The sequence below is a fragment of the Panthera tigris genome, chromosome X, assembly GCF_018350195.1.
Source record: "Panthera tigris isolate Pti1 chromosome X, P.tigris_Pti1_mat1.1, whole genome shotgun sequence".
Classification (NCBI taxonomy): Eukaryota; Metazoa; Chordata; class Mammalia; order Carnivora; family Felidae; genus Panthera; species Panthera tigris.
Window position 1 is genome coordinate 94,038,206 of NC_056677.1, and position 23,159 is coordinate 94,061,364.

Genomic DNA, 23,159 nt, shown 5'->3' on the forward strand with positions numbered 1-23,159 from the left:
CACTGTAGTGTGCCAAGGGGGCGGTGGGGTAGTGAAGACAAACAATGAACAAATAAAGCAATACACATTCAGGATGCCAGATGGTAAAAAAGTATAAATTTAGAACGTCAGAGGGTTCTGTGGAGAAAAATAAACCCGAGATATGGATAAAGAGACAGAAGTGGGAGAGGCATGGTCTTTTATTTAAGTTGTTCAGGGAACCCCTTGCTGCTGCTGCAGAAACCTGACGGCAGAGCATATGGCTTATACGGTTACCTGGGGGGGGAATCATTCCAGGCAGAGGCAAAAGCCTTGAAGGAGTGGAAAATGCCTGGTATACTGAGATTCAACAAGGAGGCCAGCAGAGCTAGAGAAGAACTAACTAATTAGGAAGACCGAGGCAAGAGAGGAAGACAACAGGGAGCCAGATGATGTTAGAGGTTTCCGAGTCCTCAAAGGGCTCTGGTTTTTATTCTCAATGAGACGGAAAGTCATTAAAGAATGACTTCTGAAGGGTGACGTGATCTGACTTACATTTGAAAAAATACCGATCTGATGCTTTTTTGAAAAACAGGCTAAAGGAAAGCAAGGGCGGGAGAACTGTTAGGAAGCTACTGTAATAAATGAAGTAAGAGAAGGCCAGGGCTAGGGTGGTAGGTGTGGAGGTGACAAGATGGGATCGGATTCAGGGTATATTTTGAAGGTAGCATCAACAAGATTTGCTCGTGGATTAGATATGGTGTGTGAAAGAAAGTGACGAGGTTGACTCTGAGGTTTCTGAGCTGAGTAACTACAAGGATGAGTTGACATTTTCAGAAACGGGAAAAAAATACAGGAAAACCAAGTTTAAGAGGTACAAGGAGGGAGATTAAGAGTGTGGTTTTGGAAAATTAAGTTTCATATGCCTATTGTACATCTAAGTAGAGGTGCTCAATAGGCACCGGGTCATACAACTCTGTGGTGTGTGCACACACGCACACACAGATGAAAAAAGGGCCTCAAGGGAAAAATACCAAAGTACTATAGCTTGTCATCTCCAGAGAGATGGACAATAGGTGGTGTTTATTTATGTGTTTGCTAAATTTCATAATTTTTCAACAGAAAAGCTACACTAATCTTATAATCAGGAACAAATTTGAATTATTTTTTGTTCTTAAAAAAAATACTGAGGGCCGCCTGGGTGGCTCAGTCGGTTAAGCGTCTGACTTCAGCTCAGGTCACAATCTCGCAGTCCGTGAGTTCGAGCCCCGCGTCGGGCTCTGGGCTGACGGCTCGGAGCCTGGAGCCTGCTTCCGATTCTGTGTCTCCCTCTCTCTCTGCCCCTCCCCCGTTCATGCTCTGTCTCTCTCTGTCTCAAAAATAAATAAAACCTTAAAAAAAATTAAAAGAAAATATTGAGTGTTTTGAAGATGAGGAAAGTAGAAGTAACAGTTCTTTGAAGGAGAGGCCAGGATTACACATCACAATTTTGAGGTCCGAGTAACTGGGGCTTTCTCAAGAGAATGTTAGGAACCTGGGGAGGAAGCTTAAGATGGGAATGAAAGGAAGTGACAGGGAAAGTGATGACACAAACTTTACGAGAGCAAGCATGTGTAAGAAAACACAATCGGTTTTCAAAAAGGGAGGGAGTGGGTTAAATCCAATAAGTGAAATTTGAGTAGAGGAATGTTTCTAGACTGGAGTATAAAAAGTCATCTTAGGGGCACCCGGGTGGCTCAGTCAGTTAAGCATCCAGTTCTTGATTTTGGCTCAGGTCATGATGTCACAGTTGTGAGATCAAGCCCCGCGGTGGGTCTGGCACTGGGCATGGGGGCTGCTTGGGATCCTCTCTCTCTCCCTCCCTTTCTACCCCTCCCCAGATCACTCATGCTCTCTAAATAAATAAATCAATAAACGAACTTAAAAAAAAGTCATCTCACACTTGAACTCAGAATTCTGAAAGCCCAAGTGAAAAAAAGAAGGGCAATCCCAGTAGAGAAACCAGGATATAGAACACAGATATATGAAACCATGCTAGAATAAAGAAGAAAAAGCACCCTTCCAAACGGCAAAAGGTGCCAGTGGGAAAGCGCATGATAAGGTTCTTGAGGTAGGCAGAAACTCCCTTCAATCTTACAGGTTAAGTCAAACATTTTCAACTTTCTCCTGAAAGTTATAAAGAACCAGTAGAAAATAATAAATGGGAGGCACACAGTTAGACGGTTTTAGAGCCATCACTCTTTACATCAGTGCAGAAGACAAATTTAAAGGTAGGCAAAAGTGAAGAAAGGAGATGACTGGTGACTGCTGCAGTAATCCAGGAGGAAAAGGATGGGGCCTAAACCAACACCACTGTGCTAGGAATGGAGAGGTTGGGATAGATGCAAGTGATGTTAAGGAGCTAGAATTTTCTGTGATTGACTAGAAGATTGACTAGATTGGGAGGGGTGCCTAACAGAGAGAAGTTTCCGATGATTTCAAAGTTGCTGGCTGGGGTGACTAAGTAGTGACACATTCATTCAGGCTAACCCTATGAGAAGCAGTCACGTGGGGAAAAAGTAAGTTCACTTTAGACCGTGAGGTATCCAGGAAAAGTTATCAGTGGGATGTGTGAACCTCGAGGAAGCTGAATGTTGTTACCATATCTTACGAGGAGGGGTTCTGGAACCAGACAACCTGGGCTTGAATCTTCACTGTACCACTTACTAGCTGTGTGACCTTGAGCAAATTATGGTAATTTCTGAGCCTCAGTTTTCTCCCCTACAAAATGGGGTAACAACAGTAACGAACTTCACAAAGAGGATTAAATGAGAGAAGACATCTAACACATCAGAACAGTTTGCATATAACAAGCATTCAAGAAATGTTCGCTCTCTCTGTATTTCAATACTCAGCCTACCCCTAGCCTTGGACCTCTACACTCCTGGGGGAATGACCCAGGAGTTGAGCCTGATGCAAATTTTCAAACCGCCATAAAGAATAAATCGAAACTTTCAAAGTCTTCTAGTTCTGTGGAATTCACATATATTAACTTAGACCCTGTATTCATGTAGAAGAATTTAGTAAAACCCAATTGAAATGAAACGAAAAAGTGAACAGTAACAGAGAATAAACACAATGGTGAAGAAAAACATTATTCCTGGCAGTAATAGTAATCCAATAAATGGTTTGCTGAATTAATAAATGAATAAACGATTCTATCACCAAGACAGAATGCAGGTATGAGCACAAAAAGAGATCAAATTAGCATTTTTGGATTCGTTTATATCAAAAGTAAATTCAACTGGTGCTGTAAACACATTTCCCCATTAAATTATCTAGTTATATTAAATCTATATCATTTATTCAATTAAAGCCCACACATGGGAACATCACTGTTAGAGAATCAAGTTTCGTTATACAATACTAAATATAAGGACTAAGATATTTATATACCTCTTTTCGCATTCCACAGTTTGTTTTGGCTTGTTTCTTGGGACAGAAGTTGAATGGTTAAGAATCCTAGAAGTAAAGCAATACATTAATTTCAAAATACATCGAAAAGTATTTTTTTTTTTTTGCACACGATAGAATAGATCTCCCTAATAAACTGCATCTGGTCCATGAAGATCTCTGCTAAAAAACAACGTTAAATATTATTTCGATCTAATGCCTATAAGCACACTGGGTATTACTAGGGAATGAAGCTCACCGACTGTTCCATGCATCTTCTTTCATAAACCCTTTCTTTAAGTTTGGGTATCTTCTAACCATGCTATTGCCCTGTGTATCTAACTTTTGGCCGAGACAGAAGATAAACAGATGCAGGTTGTTTAGGTGCCATCATGATTGATTTCATTTTCCCAGCACAGCAAATGACACGAGTTATATTGAGGTAACAGATGACTATTTTGCTAAGAGCCAAATACATCTTAATTCTAAAGGCAAAGCCATGTTGAAGTTCCATTCTTAAAAAAAAAAACAAACACAAGTTTATTACATTTTTAATACCCAAATGAAATGGTATTTGAAGAAAACAAAAAAGAAAAAGAATGATAAAGCATTATATGAGAGAACTATTTGTCCATAATTTTATAGAATTCTGAATATTATTCTCAAAGTCAAAAGTAATGAATTAATATATTTCTTTAGCATAGGGCACCAACATATTTAATAGTTCTTAATATTTATCTAGTTACCATAGATATAAATGTAACTTTTCAATTTTAAAGTTTAGTCTTCTAAAGAATAAAATACATCTTTTATTCAAAACTTTTTGGAGGTCAACTATCAAAATATACAGGAGAAAACCCTTAAAAATTAAAACTACATATGAACTACTAAAATAGATCATAAGCTAAAGATAAGTTGGTAACTATAGAAAGATGGTTGACATAAAGAAGCCAATTTCTATGACCCTGCGTTCCTCACTAGCTTGGATGTATTAAAGCTCCCCTGGGGAAAGTCACATGAGAGGCAAAGGACAAGGAACACAGGCAAAGGAGTGTAGCTTTGCACCAAAGAATTTCGAGATTAATGCCATCTTTATTCTTCGTAGTATGGGCATGTAACTAAAATTGCACTTAATCCCCAAATGCAGAAGAATCAGGGTAAAAAAATACCCAAGACTATTAAGAAGAAATACTTTTTTAAAGAGTGATTTTTAAAAAAGAGATATAACAGTGAGAACTATCCTGAGGGGTGAGTGTCAGAATTATTGCGGGGGGGGGGCAGAACGGGGGGGGGTCATATTACTATGCCCTCACTACAGTAAATTCTGAATTCTCCTCAAACCACACTTACTAGCATTGTGATCACTGATGCATATGAGTCATACTGGAGGAGAAAAAAAAAACAGTTGAGACCTACTTACCTATAAAACGTGTTTCATACACTTAAGAATTCTCCTATGTAAATGTTTGTTTGTACGTGGATATTTAATGTTTTACTCTGTGATATTAAAGGTCAAAATAAACCTCTGCTTGGGGCGCCTGGGTAGCTCAGTCAGTTAAGCTGTCCAACTTCAGCTCACGTCGTGACCTCCCGGTTCACGAGTTCGAGTCCCGCGTCGGGCTCTGTGCTGACAGCTCAGAGCCTGGAGCCTGCTTCAGATTCTGTGTCTCCCTCTCTCTGCCTCTCCCCTGCTCATGTTCTGTCTCTCTCTCTCTCTCAAAAATAAATAAACATTGAAAAATAATAATAATAATAAACATCTGCTTTATCTAAATATCTATTCTAGATTATTAACACATTTCCCTAATCCAGTTACCAGTACTATGTTTTAAGTAAAAGACTAAAATTCAGCTGTACCCACCTGGCCCCTCAACACTTAAGGCTTCCACAAACTCTATAGACACCCTGATGCATGCCCTGCTGCTCTGGTCCTCTGGAAGAGGTTTTCACTGAACGATGCTCTAGAACATAAAGGCCTCCGTCTGTATTCACATCTCCCGTACATCACCCAAACCAAAAGACGGAAGGGGTAAGATTAGGGGGAGAGGACAGGGGAAGTCATTAGTAAAGCAAACAGAAAAGAAAGAATGGATGGATTTCAAGGGTTGAGAGAACTACTTAATTAGTTGTGTAACAAGCTAGAGGTTAACACTGGACTACTTGTATGGTCAGAAAAAAAAAATCCCATGAAATTGGTTATGTACATAATTTCAAAATTCCAAACCAAAGTAATGAACTTCTCAAAATCTGATTTTCCTTTCCATGATCCTTAGTTATACATCAATAGAACGTTTCAAAATTGCTTTTTTTTTTTTTATTCAGCCGTATCACATAGTACTCAGAAGTACATCTTTCCACAATAAGTGAAAACTCTCAGGACACACTTAATGGCAAATAACATAATTATTAAAAAGAAAGATATAATAGAAAATAGCATACAAGTTAAAAGGAATGAACATGCAATGGGAACCGGTCAACTGAAGCTATTCATTGCAAAAGACCCGCATATATTGTAATCCTTTCTCTATGATGATAACCAAGCAAATTCTAAGGAGCCAGCTAAACGTCAACTTATTATAGAGCCACATAATATGAAAATCTGTATAAGAAAAATAACAGTAGCCACCTCTCTAATAATAAGATAGATAAGAAGGATTGGTGGAAATTTGAAGAATTAGCTAAGTAATTTAGGGTAGAACATTAAGATAATTTTTAAGGCAATAGTATTTTTTTTTAATTTCCCAAATTACAGCGAATGTTGAAAACTTGCAGAATAGGGGCGCCTGGATGCCTCAGTAGATTAAGCGTCCGACGTCAGCTCAGGTCATGATCTAATGGTTTGTGAGTTTGAGCCCTGCATCAGGCTCTGTGCTCACAGCTCAGAGCCTGGAGCCTGCTTCAGATTCTGTGTCTCCTTCGCCCTCTGCCCCTCCCTTGCTCACACTCTGTCACTCTGTCTCTCTCTCTCTCTCTCTCAAAAATAAATTAAAACATTTTTTAAACACTTGCAGAATAGCTATTTTAATATGGACAGCTTCACTGATTCAGAGGGACTTCAATACACTCAAATACAAGTAGGAATAATCCAGTATTTTGATAAGGGGGATAAAGATGAGCTTCTAAAAACTCAACAGTAAACTGCCAATACAAAGTAGCTTAACCTATGCAATTCAGAGAGGAAACCGTCTTCTAAAAACTAGGCTTCAGACTTTGAACACGTACCAGTTATCTACTTGATAGTCTATTCGATCTCCTTTCCCACTCTTTTTGACTATTAATTCTGTGCAATACCCTCTTGTTATTTTCCTAGGGTAGCTTCATCCACCTAGTACTAGTATAAACATGTGTAATGAATAAAAGACATTTTTAAAAGTAGCAGGAACTAAACAACTGGCAAAGCTGCTTTAAGAAAATCATCGCTGAACCCAACCTAAGCAGCTTTTTAATAGCCTCTAGTTTGGGAGTGCACACATGGCTTCTTTCAGCTCAGAGCTACCACTGCATTTACCTTCAACTAGTAGCTAACTAAAGAACATCTAAGTAGTATACAGTCAAAACAGGAGTCCGAGGTGGTACTTCCTGATATGCGAGGGTAACCTTACTCTAAATAAATTATTTTAAATCGTGACAAACAACAAACAAAAACATTGCAACGACTGTGTTACAACCTAAAGAGACAGGTTATAACTCCTGGTTGATCTGCAATTTTAAATAGCATTTCAGATTCTTTATTAATAAAGTTGGAATCTACAATGCAGTATGGAAGAGAAATCTACAACCAGAGAAGGTGTAAATAACATCAAATCCTCTAAGGGATGGATATATCCTTATAGAAGATTACTTCTGATTTTCTTGGACTCACTCCAATTCAAGTATTGTAATAGTAAACAAAAATTTTAATTATCTATACCAAGAGATGTGAGCAATAGCAACATACTTTAGAAAAAGGGAAGAGATTATTTAGTGGAGAAAATGCTAGAGTTAGCATAAAAAAATTCTGAGATCAATTTAACAGAACTGGCCAAGGATCTAATTAAAATTGTTTATAAATTATACATTTCAAAAGTAAAATGTGCTCCTTACATTATGACCAGATATGATAAATATTTTAATGCCTTCCAAAGCTAGACATAATTATTACATTAATGTCACTGCACATTAACGTTTATCTTTAAAAAATCTGTACTCCTACGTGCTAACATCTGAAAAGGGAGATGAAGAGAAACATCAGACATAAATTGCTTTTGCACACATCTAAAAAAATAAGTTATTTAGAAAGAACATCACTAAATTAATAGTTCCTATTAGCTTTACATTTGTTTACCTCATCTTCCAGCAATCAGTTAACTAATAATATTACTGAGTACCTACCATGTACAAGGCACAGTGCTAGGTGCTATTTTGTACAGATTACAAAACTATCACACAAAAAAACCCTAGGAAACATCATTTGATGTTGTTTCTATGCTAAAAAGAGTAATTCAAGTCATAGGAATAGATTAAAAACTAATACAGTAGTAGAAAACTGGAAAATATAGAAATGATATATAGGACGATGTTAGAATCTAAAATTATGTACTCTGGTGCTATTCTTCACACAATCAGAGAAATACTGTCGTGGGTTCTTTCAAAATCAATATTATCTGCTCATAATGATAAATACAATCATTTCACCCGCCAGGTACAAAAGATAGAAACCCAACTATTTCTTAAGCTACACAGAGCAGGTGATGGCTTGCTTCAACCAACCTCTTAAACCATGGGGGAGATCAATACTCGGATTATACTGGAAGGGGAAAAACATACACTAGCACTCACAAGTAGCCAGTATAAAAAGAGGCCCATTAGAAATGAATCATAGGAAGAGATTAGAAAATAAATGTCACAGAAAAGGGTGATAGAAAGTTATGGTAAAAGAAAAACGTGAACTGGGAATGAGGATACGTTAGATATAGAAGGAATAAGGATGAGTGATATTTTCTAGTATGGTTTTTAATTCTATAAATGCAGTAGCTGCACACACGCCCAAAAAATATTTAGTAATTATTTTAAAAAACATAGTGGCCCTTAAAACCACACATCTGCAATTTGCTAAGTCTTAACAGCCATTATTCTTCAAAGCCTATCTAAGCAAATGCCAGTATACTTAAGTGCTAAACATCCTAAAACACGGTCACGTGAGCCACAAACATTTATTGTTTTGATTAAGAAAAACAAAATACTCATTAGTTACCCACAAATGTACCAAAATTATCCTCTTAATTTTCTCAAAGCAAAAAACCACTCAGATCTTCTTTATCATTTCAAAACTAAACTAAATCATGCAGATGCACGAAGAGCTGACCCTGAGCAGCACGCAGAACTTCTGTGATTAAAAAGGGACTCGCACTCATTTCATACTCCTTCATATAACGTCTTTCTTATGGCCAACGGCACGTGTATCTGGAGAAAGTCCAGCCAGAGGGAGAAACCCTCCCTGACCAAGAAGCAGACCAAAGTGAACCTGTGACCTTCAAACCATAATGCCGATTTAATCAACAATTATGTAAGTCCATTCAATTCTAAGGAGTTTACGCATATCCCAAGTAATCTGGAATCTCATAAAAAGCATACTACACACACATGACACGGGGAAAAATGCTTATAACGTATCTAAGGCTATTGTGAGCTAAAATGAATATCAACAAATAAATCAGTTACTATTATTTAGCACACAGGACTAAAAAAGAGACACCTACACAGTAGTTAAATAAAATGACTATGTGGGTATAAACCATCTGTTAATTGTGGGTGTAACTGGACGCTTCTCTCCTAAGTATTTCCTAGTGTCTTTTAATAGCCCCTTGACACAGATCTTAAATGGTCCTATTGTTTACTGGAAACTTCATTTGATAATCTTTGAATAATCATTTGATGATTATAACGTCTGCCTATTTGAATCTCATTACTGAAAAAAATACCTGTTCTTCTGCTCTTGCTGCAATAACTGAGCGGCTATTTTCCTCAAATCAGTTACTTCCTTCAAATCATCATCCTCTTCCTCTGCAAGTAACTGTTCTTTCCCAAGTCTGAAAGGTGACACAAACATGGTTATCCAGAAAGTAAGGCAGATGACATTTTATGCCAGCTTCCAGAAGCAGAAACCATTTGTTCGTTTTTAATATCAACTGAAAGCTAAAATCCTAATGTCCTTGTACTTGAAACATTAAAACAAGAAGTAAGGAATATTTAAGGAATATAAAAACATACCTAACCTCTAGTCAATAGGAAATGTGTCATACTGGTGATATTAATAAATGGCTAACAAAGTAAACTGTATTACCGTTTTGTAATTTCTGAAATGTATAATTTAACAACGCATACTCCCCAGTCTTGAGTGTAATAAGAACTCCAGAGCCCTATATGCCTGTCTTTATAAATATCAAATGTTATCAGTTTAGCAGTTTATTCATCGTGACGTTAAAAGTCTCTATGTAAGATGTTTAAGTAGAGGAAATGCAAAACAGGTCCAAGTAAGACTGGCGAATTTGCAGGAAAATGCTCATTAAAATACATAATTTTTAATCAAAGAGAACAAAGGAATTTTTAAATAAGTTGTTCTCCAAACTCCAGTGATTTTTATCCCAAAGGTATTTCATTTACAACGCAGTATCAAACCCTAAGACTCTGTATCTTCACCATATCTTGTATGCCACTGTGACCCTCAAGTTTAGGCAAAGATCTTCAGGAGATAAAGCGAGAAAGTAAGAGAAGAATGACATATAAAGAGTGTACGACAAAGCAACGTACCTCCTTATGGGGTACCAGAGATGATTAATTCAAGATTGCTTAAAAAGTTACCAACGAGGTCATTTGGAGGAAGCACAATGGACAGAAAAGAGAAAAGCTTGGAGATCAGAAACAGCTAGGGTCACACCGTAGGTTCTAGTGGACACCATCTAAGTGGTTCTAGGCAAGAAACTTTAGAGTCTCCCAAGCTTCATCTTCCTCATCTGTAAAAATGGGGATAGCATTAACCCTGCAAGATTTAGTGAAGATTAAGTAAGAAACATGAGGGGCACCTGGCTGGCTCAGCTGGGAGAGCACGAGACTCTTGATCTCAGGGCCATGAGCTTGAGTCCCATGTTGGGTAAAATAAATAAAACTTAAAAAACTATATAATAATCTTTGGGACACCTGGCCGGCTCAGTTGCAAGAGCACGCAACTCTTGATCTCAGGGTCATGAGTTCGAGGCCCACACTGGGTATAGAGATTACTAAAACAAAATAAAAATCTTTAAAAATAAATAAATAAGAAACACGGGAAAGCACACAGCACAGATCCTGGTACATGGTAGGTATACGACAAATGTTCCTTCCTTCCTTCCTTCCTTCCTTCCTTCCTTCCTTCCTTCCTTCCTACAGCTGTGAAGCAACTTTAAGGAGTGACTGAATGTGGCAGGTCACACTCCATCATTTCCTAAGATGATACAGAAAAGATCTCAAGTGCATTATTTTCATAAAACAGAAGTAGATACCCTTAAAATTACTATAACCAGTCTGATGAAATGGAAAGTGTAGTAGACAAAGAGTTGAAACATCTCAGTTCCAGACATTTGAAACTCCAGGTCTATATCCTTATTGGCCAAATGATGCAAAAAAAAAAAAAATCATTTATTTTCAAGAGTTGCTTAATAGCTCAAATGAAGCAATGAATGTGAAGGTACAGTCGTCCTCGGTAATAATAGAATTATTACACTTCTTAGCCAGGGTGGTGGGGGGGATGTATATACTACACTCAGCCTAAATGCTTACTATCATCTTCAGTTTAATTGAGGAATGCAGACAAATGTTTCGTGTATAAGTTACATTTCAATTGGAGGATTCGTGTATGCTTACCTTTTTTCATCTCCCAATTCTTCATTTTTCTGAGATTTCTCAGGAGCTTTTTCTTTTCCCTTACATAAAAGAAAGTTACCATTTTAAATCTGTGTGGTGTACTTTTGTGAGATAAAGGAGAATATGTTATTAATATTTGTTCAAAGTTTTCTTTACCTTAAGGAAAGAGACATATGATCCAATATGTCCATCTCCTTGTTCAGGAACTGCTACATCTTCTGTGTTGGGATCAATAAAATCATACACCTCCTGGTCTAAGTATAGATTAGTAATTATTAGAAAATATAAATAGTAAGCAGTATGCTCTCATACTGTAGTGTTTAGAATAAAAGTATATTTTTTCAATAAAAGAGGTGGCCAAAGACATTGTAATTTTTCGAAATGCATTTTTGATTAAGGGCAATATACATGAAATAAAAATAGGGGTGCCTGGGTGGCTCAGTCAGTTGAACATCCGACTTCAGTTTGGGTCATGATCTTGAGGTCCGTGAGTTTGAGCCCCACGTCAGGCTCTGTGCTGATAGCTCAGAGCCTGGAGCCTGCTTCAGATTCTGTGTGTGTGTGTGTGTGTGTGTGTGTGTGCGTGCGTGTGTGTCTCTCTCTCTCTGCCCCTCTCCCACTTACATGCACATGCTCTCTCTCTCCCTCTCTCTCTCTCAAAAACAAATAAACATTAAAAAAAATTAAAATAAAATAGCAGGCACCCATATGAATTACCTTTCTGAGAATCAGGTTTGCTTCCAACTGAGTGACTGTCATTTCTTGATGTCTGTTCTCTATTTGACTCGGAGACTTGAGAGTGAAGGCTGATTGTGTCGTCATCTGATGGCTGAAAGGAATAAGCACAAAGTACAAATGAGGCACTTGAAACATAGAATAAGGATTAGGTTATTTTAATTTCACATAAGACGTGTAGAGTATCTGCTTTACACCTCCAGTTCTCAAACCAAAAATTAATATGTTAAGCTTTCCTGTTCTGCTTCTAAAAATGTGCGTGTCCTTTTTTCATCTGAAGTCATTAAATGCAATAATGATTGTATTTTTAAGCAAAATAAATCAAGTGTGCACAAGTGTCTATGTATTTCAAAACTCTAACAAAATTTATAAATAAAATAGATTAGCAATAGAAAAGACTCACTTCGGTTGTAGATAATCGTTTCTCTCCATTATCACTTCCAATCCCAGAGTCAGGGCCATGATTTTTATTTGGATAAAAATCTTCCATACTATGGAAATAGAAATTCTAAGGACAATTAGGGTTTTCTTCTTAAATCAATACAGACTTGACCTAAAATGTCCCTAGATAATACAGAATATATACTCTTGATGTTTAAGATCCTTAAGGACATGAAGGGAAAGTATCAGAAACCATCTGATAAAATATTTTATTCATATCCCTCATGTAATATTTTCCCTTCATGTGCTCTGTTGTAAAGTGTCAATTGTTAACAATAAACTATTACTTCTCCTGAGAGATTCAGAAAAGCAGAGTCCTGCTAAAAAATACTCTTAATGAAAGCCCTTTCTATTTTTCTCATTGCTTTAACAAATTTTACCATAGAACACTGAAATATGTTTTTAACTTCATAGTTTCTTCTTCATTAGCTGTAAAAATATGCGTTCGCTTTATAAATAATGCCCATCCGATAATTAAGAGAAAATGCAAAAAAAAAAAAAAAACAGTATGCAAAGCACTGAATAAACAATTGTTTTGGCAGAGCTGTCCTTGAAAATTTCGGAATTACACAACACAACAGTATGCCACCCAGGTTGCAAGGTATTTTTCGCTTTAATTTGCAAATTTACATACGTGCAACCTTGCATACACTCCATACGGACCAATTATTATGTGCCAGGAATTAAGCTAAGTGCTTTAAAGACAATACCTCACACACGCCTTGTGAAAACTCTAGCAGGTTGGTGGTGCAGTCTCACTCTGCAGATGAGAAAACTGAGGCCAGGAGGGATTGAACAACTTTTCCATGACACGCAATTTGCAAATGGTGGCTTAAATGTGATCCCAAGATTATCTAACACTGAAGTCTCTGATCTTAGTCACGATGCTCTTATTTCTTCCCCAAATGCCGATCCGTACACTTTCCAGGAATGTAGCAATATAGGTGCACCGCCTCCTCCCCTCTGTACGCAGAAGGCCGGGCGGGGCCCGCGCGACGCCCCACCCACTCCCCCCCCCCCCCCCCCCCCCCCCCGTCATCAGGCCGTGACGTCGTCAGGAAGCGCGCGCGCGAGCCACGAGGCAGAGCGAGCGACCGCGCGCCGGGAGGAGACGGCTGAACGCCGGGAGGTCGCATAGAGCGAACGAGCGAGCGCCCGTGAGGCGTGAGGGGAAGCCGCTGCCTGCCCCCTTCGCCTTCCCTTCTCTCCTGTTCCCTGCGACCGCGACCGCGACCGCGGAGCAGCACCATGTGGGAGCCGGCGGCCGAAGTCGGTAAAAAGCTCAACTCCAACCACGACGGGTCCGGCGAGACCGCAGAAAAAGAACAGCAAGAAGCGATTGAACATATAGATGAAATACAGAGTCAAATCGACATACTTAATGAACAAGCCAGCGAGGAGATCCTGAAAATCGAAGAAAAATACAACAAACTCCGCCAGCCGTTTTTTCAGAAGAGGTCGGAAGCGATCGCCAAAATCCCAAAGTTTTGGGTAACAACATTCGTCAACCATCCACAAGTGTCTGCGCTGCTTGGGGAGGAGGATGAAGAGGCGCTGCATTATCTGACAAGAGTTGAAGTGGCAGAATTTGAAGATATCCAGTCAGGTTACAAAATAGATTTATATTTTGATGAAAACCCTTACTTCGAAAATAAAGTTCTCTCCAAGGAATTTCACGTGAAGGAGAGTGGTGATGCATCTTTGAAGTCCACCGAAATCATATGGAAATCTGGAAAGGATCTGACGAAACGTTCAAGTCAGGCACCGAACACGGGCAGCAGGAAGAGAAAGTATGAGGAACCTGAGAGCTTTTTCGCCTGGTTCACTGACCATCCTGATGCAGACGTGGATGAGTTAGGCGAGCTCATCAAAGATGATATCTGGCCAAATCCACTGCAGTACTACTTGCTTCCTGATACGGATGATGATGATGATGAATTAGAAGATGAAGAAGAAGAAGAAGAAGAAGAGGAGGAGGAGGAAGAAGAGGAAGAAGAAGAGGAGGAGGAAGAAGAAGAGGAGGAAGAAGAAGAAGAAGGGGAAGGAGGAGGAGAAGAAGAGGAGAAGGAAGAGGAAGAAGAAGGTGACGATAAGGGGGAGGAAGGCGAGCCGAAAGACGACGAAGGTAACTAATGGAACGCGGATGGATGCCAACCTTCCTTTTTCAGTTTTCTCCAGTCTCTGGGAGCAACTTGCAGTCTCCCCCCCCCCCCCCGCCCCCCACCCCCCACCCCCGCCCTTCTCCTCCTCTTGTGCTCATTTGCCCTGTTTTTTGTGTTCATTTTTTTTTAAATGTTTGTTTGTTTTTCAGAGAGAGAGCCAGAGACACACGCAGCGTGAGAGCCACAGGCGGAGAGAGGGGGAGACGCAGAACCCGAAGCAGGCTCCAGTCTCCAAGCTGTCCGCGCAGAGCCGGATGCGGGGCTCCAACCCACGAACCGTGAGATCACGACCCGAGCCCGAGTTGGACACTTAACCGACTGAGCCACACAAGCGCCCCTCGTTTGCCTTATGTTTTCAAGTCTCTTTTCTCTCCCTTTATGCCATGGTTCTCTACTTATTTTGGGGGGGGGGAGGGGGAATACGTTGAGCAGAATACACTGGGAAAAGAATCTCTACCCCTTTCTGTTCCAAATTCATTTTTATCCCTTTAAAAATTTCGTCTCAACAAAAACTTTATGGAATCGGCACTGCCATGATCTGTGGGGAAAAAAGGGAAAAAAAAAGACAACCCTTCTGCTCCCTTAGCTCTGCTGGAAGCTGGAGGGTGTTTAGGCCCCTGTGTAGTAGTACATAGAATTCTAGCTTTTTCCCTCCTTTCTCTGTATACTGGGCTCAGAGAGTAGTACACTGTGTCTCTGTGAATATGGACAGTTAGCATTTACCACCATTATCTGTCTACTTTTTTGTTTAAAAAAAAAAAAAGAAAGAAACCTTTAAAAAATAGGATTAGAGAAGGTCAGCAAAGGGTGAGATGTTTGGGTGGGTTGAGCGGGCATTTTGACCACATGGCTTCTGCTCTGGCAGGTTTATAATTGTGATGTTTAACAGACATCCTTGCAGCTGAAGATGACACTCTTACAACAAAATTCTCTCCTGATGATGACTTGAGCCCTGCCACTTGCCAGGAGAGTCGGCAGAACCTGTAGGATCTTATTTAGAATTGACATTCTCTTGGAATTTTGTTCTTGTTTATTTTTAAATATCTTTTTCTTTCATTGGAAAGATGATGCTCAGTTTTAAACGTTAAACGTGTACAAGTTGCTTTGTTACAATAAAACTAAACTTCTACAAAAAGGATTTGATGCTTTTCTCTCAGAACAGATGTATTTCATTATGACTTTCCAAGTTTGAGTCATATAATGTATTGTCAAACTTGGTCACCCTGACTCCGTATTTTTTGACATGCACTTTGCCGGGTGACCTCAGGGCTTGTGTGGACTGAGAAAGGGATCTGAATTAATGGGTACGATTTGCCATCAGCTTCTGAAATCTTCCACCTCAGTTGGGGTACCAGATTGCTCAGAAGTCAGTTCCGATTATGCTGTGCCCTTGATTTGTATCCCAAATTGGCGTTTTTAAAAATGGGCCTTTATTTACCTGGATATAATCACAGTGCCTGCCACCGCGGTCAGACAGACCTGGTGCTCTAATGCCGAATTACACGAAGGGCGGTTGCTGGCCTGTCTTCATTGGCACTATGAGATGTGGCCGAGAAGACAGACTCTCAAGAGAAGTCTGTGCTGGTGGTGAACTCAGGAGTACTTTCGTCTCAAAGTACTAGCTATTTCGCGCATAGCTCTCAAGCGAGGCCTGTCTGTGTGAATCTGGGTGAGAATGACCGGCTCGGCTCCGCTAAATGCCATTGTGCACAGGCTAACATTTTGGGAAGCTACCTAATGCATAAGCTTTTTCATGCTGTAAAGGATGATAGCTAAAATTAAATGCCACTTAACTTTTTCAGAGAGGAATTCGTGGATAGCCAGGTCAAATTCAAAGTTTTCTGATGCGTGAAACTTTATAAATGGAACGATTCCATCGATAGGCAAAGGGCAATGAAAACCTGTCTAGATGGATAGCACGTATAATTTCTGCACAGGTCATGTTTAGTAAGTACTACATCAGTGTATACGGGTCAGGAACCTTGCTCCAATAAAGGAACATAAATATTTAAAACTATATATGTATAAAAAATTAAATAAACTCAGGTGAGCAATTACCAAGTGTCAGACACTATGCTGAATGCCTGAAAAGATAGGAGATGAATTAAACAAATGTTTGGCCTCAAAGGGCTCTCAGCCCGGAGGGGAAGTGTGTTTATATATTTTGAAGACTATGACAAAGGTAAATATATCAAGTAACATGAGAAAAGAGTGATCAATTAATTCTCCTTGGTAAGGTTAGGAAGGGCCTCACCCAAGAAAGTGGCTTTGGAGCTTAGTCTAGAAGGATGAAGAGAGGCAATAATTGCTAGCATTTATGGAGTGTCCTTATTAGCTACTGTGCCAGGTACACATATTTTATTTATAATCCTTACATTCTGCAATTCATGCATCATTTCTTTTCATAAATGAGAACAGAACTTCTAAAAGTTACCCTCCCAGGGGGGAAAAACAGAACCCTTACTGAATATCATGTCTTGAACTAGTTGCCGAGTACACGTTTAATTCTCACAACAAGCTTTTGAAGTGGGTATTGTTAACATTTTAAATAAAGAAATAGGCTCAGAGAGAGTAAACAACTTATGCAGGCAAAAGAAGAATTAAGAGGTTAAACCATGATCAGAAGCAAAATCCACCTGACGCCACTGCACAATACATCCGTGTACTATACTAAAATCTATGCGTATCTGTGATAGTTGACAATGATAACAATAAGCATTAGTTGAGGAACTGTTATGGGTAAGACGTGTTAAGTGCTCTATATACATTATTTAATTTAATCCCGACAGCATCCATATGATTATTTTCCTTTTTACAAATGTAAGAACACTGAGGACTACAGACATTATGACACAAGGACACGAAGTTATCAAGAGTCAGAGAAGGGCTTCATGGGTATATGATGCCTGACTGCAAAAGTTGATATACCTAACCACTGTAATGCTTATCTATGTAGAATAAATACTTTACAAAATCGCCAAGGCACAGAAGGCTATTCTAGGTAGTAAGACTCAAAGAGACAAAGGCATAAGCGTAGAGGTGGAAAGTGCACACAGGAATTTTCTAAGTAGTTCAAAACAGGCTGTGAGTAGAAAATTAGCACGCCTGAGAGTCGCTTCATAAGTAGATTCAATTGACTTGTACTATCCTATAGTAGCCACTAACCATCATATGGCTGTTGAGCACTGGACATATGGCTAGTCTAAACTCGAACGTGCTATAAATGAAAAACACACACCAGATTTCAATGATGTAACAGAAAAAGAATGAAAAACCTTCCATTTTTTATAGGGATTACATGTTGAAACATGTAATTACAGGTTTTGGATATCCTGGGTTCAGTAACATTAAAATTAATTTCACCTGTTTCAGTTTTACTTTTTTTTTTTAATGTGTATTTATCTTGAGAGAGAGAGAGAGAGAGTCAGACAGAGAGAGACAGAGGGGGAGAGAGAATCCCAAGAGGGGCTGGATCTCACAAACCGTGAGATCATGACCTGAGCCGAAATCAAGAGTCGGACGCTTAACTGACTGAGCCTACCCAGGCGCCCCATTTTTGCTTTTTTTTTTTTTAATGGATTACAAGAAAATGTAAAATTACACATGTGGCTTATATTCCACTTCTATTGGACACGAGTGCTAGAGACCATCTCTAAAATATATCTCCGTTCTTTCCACTCCTTTTCATCTCCACTGTACCCACCCTATTCCAGACCCCTTGATCTCTTGGCAGTACTTCAACAACCTAACTAGTCCCCGTGCTTCTACGTTTGTTTACTTCCAATCTATGCTCCTTTCAAAAGCCAAAATAGCTGTTTAAATATAAACCAGATCATGTCATTCCGCGGCTCATAACTGTCTGCTGACTTCCCACTGCACCGTAAGTAAAATTCAAACTCTGCACACCACAGCCCCCAAAGCCCCCACGTGACTTGAGGCCTGACTACTTCTCCAAAATCAACTTGGACGTCTTTTTCGTCAGCCACTCTGCTCCGACCGTGCTGGCCTTTCAGTTTCTGTAACACACCGAGTTTCTTCCTAACTTCGGGTCTTAGTGCCTGTCGTTCTTTCTGCCTGAAATGCTCCTCCCTTAGTCTTTACGCAGCTAGCTTTTCTCCTTTCAAGTCTTGACTTAAAACCTCACCTTCCCAAAGCGACATTCCCTGATCACACTCCTGAAACATGTTCCTCTCCTTTGTAGCCCTTGCCACAATTTGAAGTCGTATGTGTGCATGTGTATTAGGTTTCTTTGCTTCATTTGCTGGCTGGCTCCTTCTCCACTAGACTGTGGGCTCCATGAGGGCCGACACCAAGGTACAGGCCATTCAACAAAACACACCCTGAACCTGCCAGCAGGCATCTGACTGCTATTTGGTGTTTGTTTCAACTGATATTGGTACAATAAACAAATGATTAATATAATCAATGTCACTACTAAAGAAAATTCATTTTTACATAAACGTAAAGCAAACTAATAGAGATCACAATACGAATAAAGCCTAATTTTTATAGAACTGTTTGGTTTATTGTCATTCATATTAAACAGAATAATCTTTAGGAATTAAATATAATGTGTAAATATTTAATTCTACTGAGGCAACAGAAATATTCTAGAAAACATCCCATTTGGCGATTCAAAAACACTACTTAATATACTGCCATTCCAATTAATCTAAACTTTGTCACAAATAAAATGACAAACCTTTAAACATTTCAGGCAGGAGTGTAGTCTCCCTTTCTGCAGTCTCACCCCATTCCACATTATTTTCCATACTACTTGGTGGAACTGTATTTTCATAACATCTTTCAGATATCCCGAAAGGATGAATCAAAAACAGATAGTCAAATCTACCATTTCAAAATCTCACGAGGAGATAAACACCAATATCGTACAGAATATCAGTGATAAGTCATCCTTAATCCAGACATAAAGAATATGAAGAAAAGAAGAAAGGTACCCTAAAATGTCTCACCCCCAAATCAAATTCTACTAGTTATTACAATACTAGTTAGTACAATAGAGGGATTATCATAATAAATTAACAGTTGCCAAGGACTGAGAAATTAGTGTTTCTGTAATATAAAGTCAAACATTTACATTTTGCTACCAAAATACTAGTAATACTTAGTTTTTTGAGAAAATCCCAAATTTATTCTAGTATCACAGAATTCTATGATGGTGCTATTTCACTTCAGTCAACTGTTGATTTTAATCCTGGGCCAATCAACCTAAATATATTCAGTACACTCAAGATGAATCTGTATCTTTTACCTACAGAGAAGACAGCAATCATGAAATGAGACTGTATGAATATTACGAATATTACATTACCTGTCTGTGAGAGGCTGGGAGGGCATCCTTTTACTCAGTGATGGAAGATCCAGAGAATCTGGTTTCTTATCCATTCTGCAACATGCTTGGATATTTAAGTATTTAAATATGTGTACTTTACCCTTTAAACATATCTGTCAATAAATAATTGAGAAAGTAGATTTAGTTATATAGGTCCAAATATTAATGTCACCTACCAATTTATTTATATGTATATATATATATATATATATTTTTTTTTTTTTTTTAAGTTTATTTACTTTGAGAGAGACAGAATACGAGAGGAGGCGGCACAGAGAGAGAGACAAAGTGGGAAGACAGATAATCCCTAGCTGGCTCCACAGGGTCAGCACAGAGCCTGACGTGGGGCTCGAACTAACCAAACTGAGAGATCATGACCTGAGCTGAAATCAAGAGTTGGACATTTAACCAACTGAGCCACCCAGGTGCCCCTATTTATATATTTTAATAATCTTAAATTATGCTGAAACATCACAATCACAATAGAAACTTTACATATCTGAATTATTTGTACTTCTGACAGTTTATGAAAAAATCTGACAATACCAACTAAAAGTCTACTGCCACTTATAAGTTAATTTTTCTGTACATGACTAAAGTTTTCTTGCTAAAAGTACAACAAACCACTAAATAATATAAAATCTATAATTCACGAAAGTTGCTTATTTTATTTTATTGTTTATTTTGAGAGAGAGAGAGAGAGAGAGAGCGGGAAAGGGGCACAGAGAGACAGAGACACAGAATCCAAAGCAGGCTCTAGGCTCCAAGCTGTCAGCACAGAGCCGATGCAGGACTCAAACTCAAACCTCGAGATCACGACCCGAGCCGAAGTTGGATGCTTCACCGACTGAGCCAGGCGTCCCTCACAAAAGTTGTTTTTATTAGAAAAAAGTGAGAAGAAATATATTCACCGTAGTGATGAGAACAGAAAAAAAATAATAATAACCCATGTAATTCTTTAAAGTAATCTTATCAGAACCACAAAGTTCTTTGGTCCAAACACTGGAATAAAATTAATCAAAATAATATAAATATAGGAAAAATGAATTTGTTGAAAGGTGTGATAGCAGGCCAGTTAGAATAAAATAATTTTTCAAATGGTCAATTCAACTAAAATATTGTCCTGAAAAGTTACTTTCATTGGTGGTGGAGAAGAGGAATAATGAGGGGTAAAATACTATGTGAAAGAAAGTATTTTACATAAAAAAGACAATGAGCAGTAAGAAAACGGTAAGTTAACTTCAGTCACCATGAAAAATATCAAATAAATATTTCTCAATAACTGTAATCATGGGGTGCCTGGCTGGTCAGTCAGTAAAGCGTGCCACTCTTGATCTCAGGGTCCTGAGTTCAAGCCCCACATTGTGTAGAGAGCTTACTTTAAAAAAATTTTTAGGGGAGCCTGGGTGGCTCAGTCAGTTAAGCCTCCAACCCTTCGTTTCCGCTCAGGTCATGATCCCATGGTTTATGAGTACGAGCCCCACATTTGGATCTGCGCTGTTGGCGTGGAGCCTATTTGGGATTCTCTCGCTCTGCCCCTCCTCCTCTCCTGTGCGTTGTCTCTCTCTCTCTCTCTCTCTCACACACACACACACACACACCACACACATTTTAAAAAATAAAGACAAATAAAAAATACAAACAGTTTTTTATAACTGATTCAAAAATGTTTTGGAAGGACTGGCTGGCTCAGTCGGTGGAGCATGGGACTCTTGATCTCAGGGTTGTGAGATCAAGCCCCACATCGGGTGTAGAGATTACTTAGAAAGTGAAATCTTAAAAACAATGCTTTGTTTTATGGATGGTCTTACATAACCTACAAACATGCAAAAAATAATCAACAAAGAAAACGGTAAGAAACAAACAAAAAAAAAAAACCAGTAAGAAAAGTACATGAAACAGTAATTATCATTCCAGGCATAAAGAATGTTTCTTAGATAATTGTAACAGATACAAGACCTGACCACTGAAAAACCTCATTTAAAAGGAAAAACTTCTGAGCTATTAGAATATAAATAATTACCAATTAAAATATATCCCATTATCTGTATAAACCAAAAAACAATCATCTTTCATTACCAAATTAAACACCGGTGAATTCTTTTCTTCTGTAAATTTTTTATTGCAGTAATTCACATACATAATTTAAAATCAAAGAGAATTACAAAAGTGGTAACGAAAAATTAATCCCCCATTTCACTCCTTTCAATCTCCAAGACTTAGTCCCCACATACCAACTCTTTCGAGTGGTTTTCTGCTATTTGCCTTCATATATATCAGTAATACGGTTCTGTTTTACTTCTTAGCTATAGATGTTATTTATTGAGGTCTTACTAAGGAAAATGAGGACTCAGATTTCTCACATTACCACTGCCCACCACTATCACATATCATCACCGCCACCATACCATCCTCCCATCTTCAATCCCCATCAATTTATTTCCTCCTTCAGAAGTATAGCCTAATGGTCAGAGCACAGACCCTGCAGTCAGACTGCCTTGCTTTGGAACCAGCTGTACCCACGCAAGCTATGTGGCATTGAATAAGTAAGTCCCATAACTTCTACGCTTCTGTTTCCTCATATATAAAATGAGATATAATAGTACCTGTTTTACAGGGTTACTATAAGAATCAAATAATTTAATGCATGTAAAGCATTTCAATAGTGCCTGGAACACAGTAAGCACTAGAAATATCTCTGCTATTATTACACCTATGTCACAATCTCTCATTAAATCAAAATACAGTATTATGACAAGAAAATATTCTGCTGAGGCCAACAGTGATACACATTTGGCTGCTGAGTTATGGAAGAGAATCTGAGAGAATCTACCTACGCCGTAGAATAAACCGCAGGCTTTTGCTAAGGCAAGTGAGGGCTAGGCATGCGGCTACAGAGCTAAGGGCAAGAATCTGAGGGTGTAAATCTTAAGACCTGTACTGTCCAATATGGCAGTCACACTAGTCACATGAAGCTATTTCATCTAAAATTAATCAAGATAAGATTAAATTTAAATTTAGGCTCCTTAGGGGGCGCCTGGGTGGCTCGGTCGGTTAAGAGTCTGACTTTGGCTCAGGTCATGATCTCACGGTTCATGAGTTTGAGCCCCACTTCAGGCTCTGTGCTGACAGCTCAGAGCCTGGAGCCTTCTCTGGATTCTGTCTCCCTCTCTCTCTGCCCCTTCCCCGCTAGCTCGCTC

At 38.8% G+C, this 23,159-nt stretch overlaps 2 protein-coding genes across 3 annotated transcripts in view; one reads left to right on the top strand and one right to left on the bottom strand.

Annotated features, from left to right (window-relative positions):
* LRCH2 (leucine rich repeats and calponin homology domain containing 2) overlaps positions 1 to 23,159 on the bottom strand; it is a 99,516-nt gene that overhangs the window by 34,928 nt on the left and 41,429 nt on the right. For both annotated transcript variants that reach the window (XM_042974815.1, XM_042974814.1), the window contains exons 6-12: positions 19,939 to 20,072; positions 12,407 to 12,494; positions 11,986 to 12,097; positions 11,425 to 11,522; positions 11,269 to 11,327; positions 9,351 to 9,458; positions 3,394 to 3,459 (exon numbers count right to left, since the gene is read on the bottom strand). In XM_042974815.1, coding sequence (XP_042830749.1) covers positions 3,394 to 3,459; positions 9,351 to 9,458; positions 11,269 to 11,327; positions 11,425 to 11,522; positions 11,986 to 12,097; positions 12,407 to 12,494; positions 19,939 to 20,072 — 665 coding nt within the window. The remainder of the gene's footprint in view (positions 1 to 3,393; positions 3,460 to 9,350; positions 9,459 to 11,268; positions 11,328 to 11,424; positions 11,523 to 11,985; positions 12,098 to 12,406; positions 12,495 to 19,938; positions 20,073 to 23,159) is intronic.
* On the top strand, positions 13,528 to 14,794 carry LOC102966721 (protein SET-like). Its single transcript, XM_042974816.1, has 2 exons — positions 13,528 to 14,569; positions 14,756 to 14,794. Exons 1-2 carry the CDS (start codon positions 13,693 to 13,695, stop codon positions 14,782 to 14,784), a joined length of 906 nt encoding a protein of 301 aa, XP_042830750.1. The 5' UTR covers positions 13,528 to 13,692; the 3' UTR covers positions 14,785 to 14,794.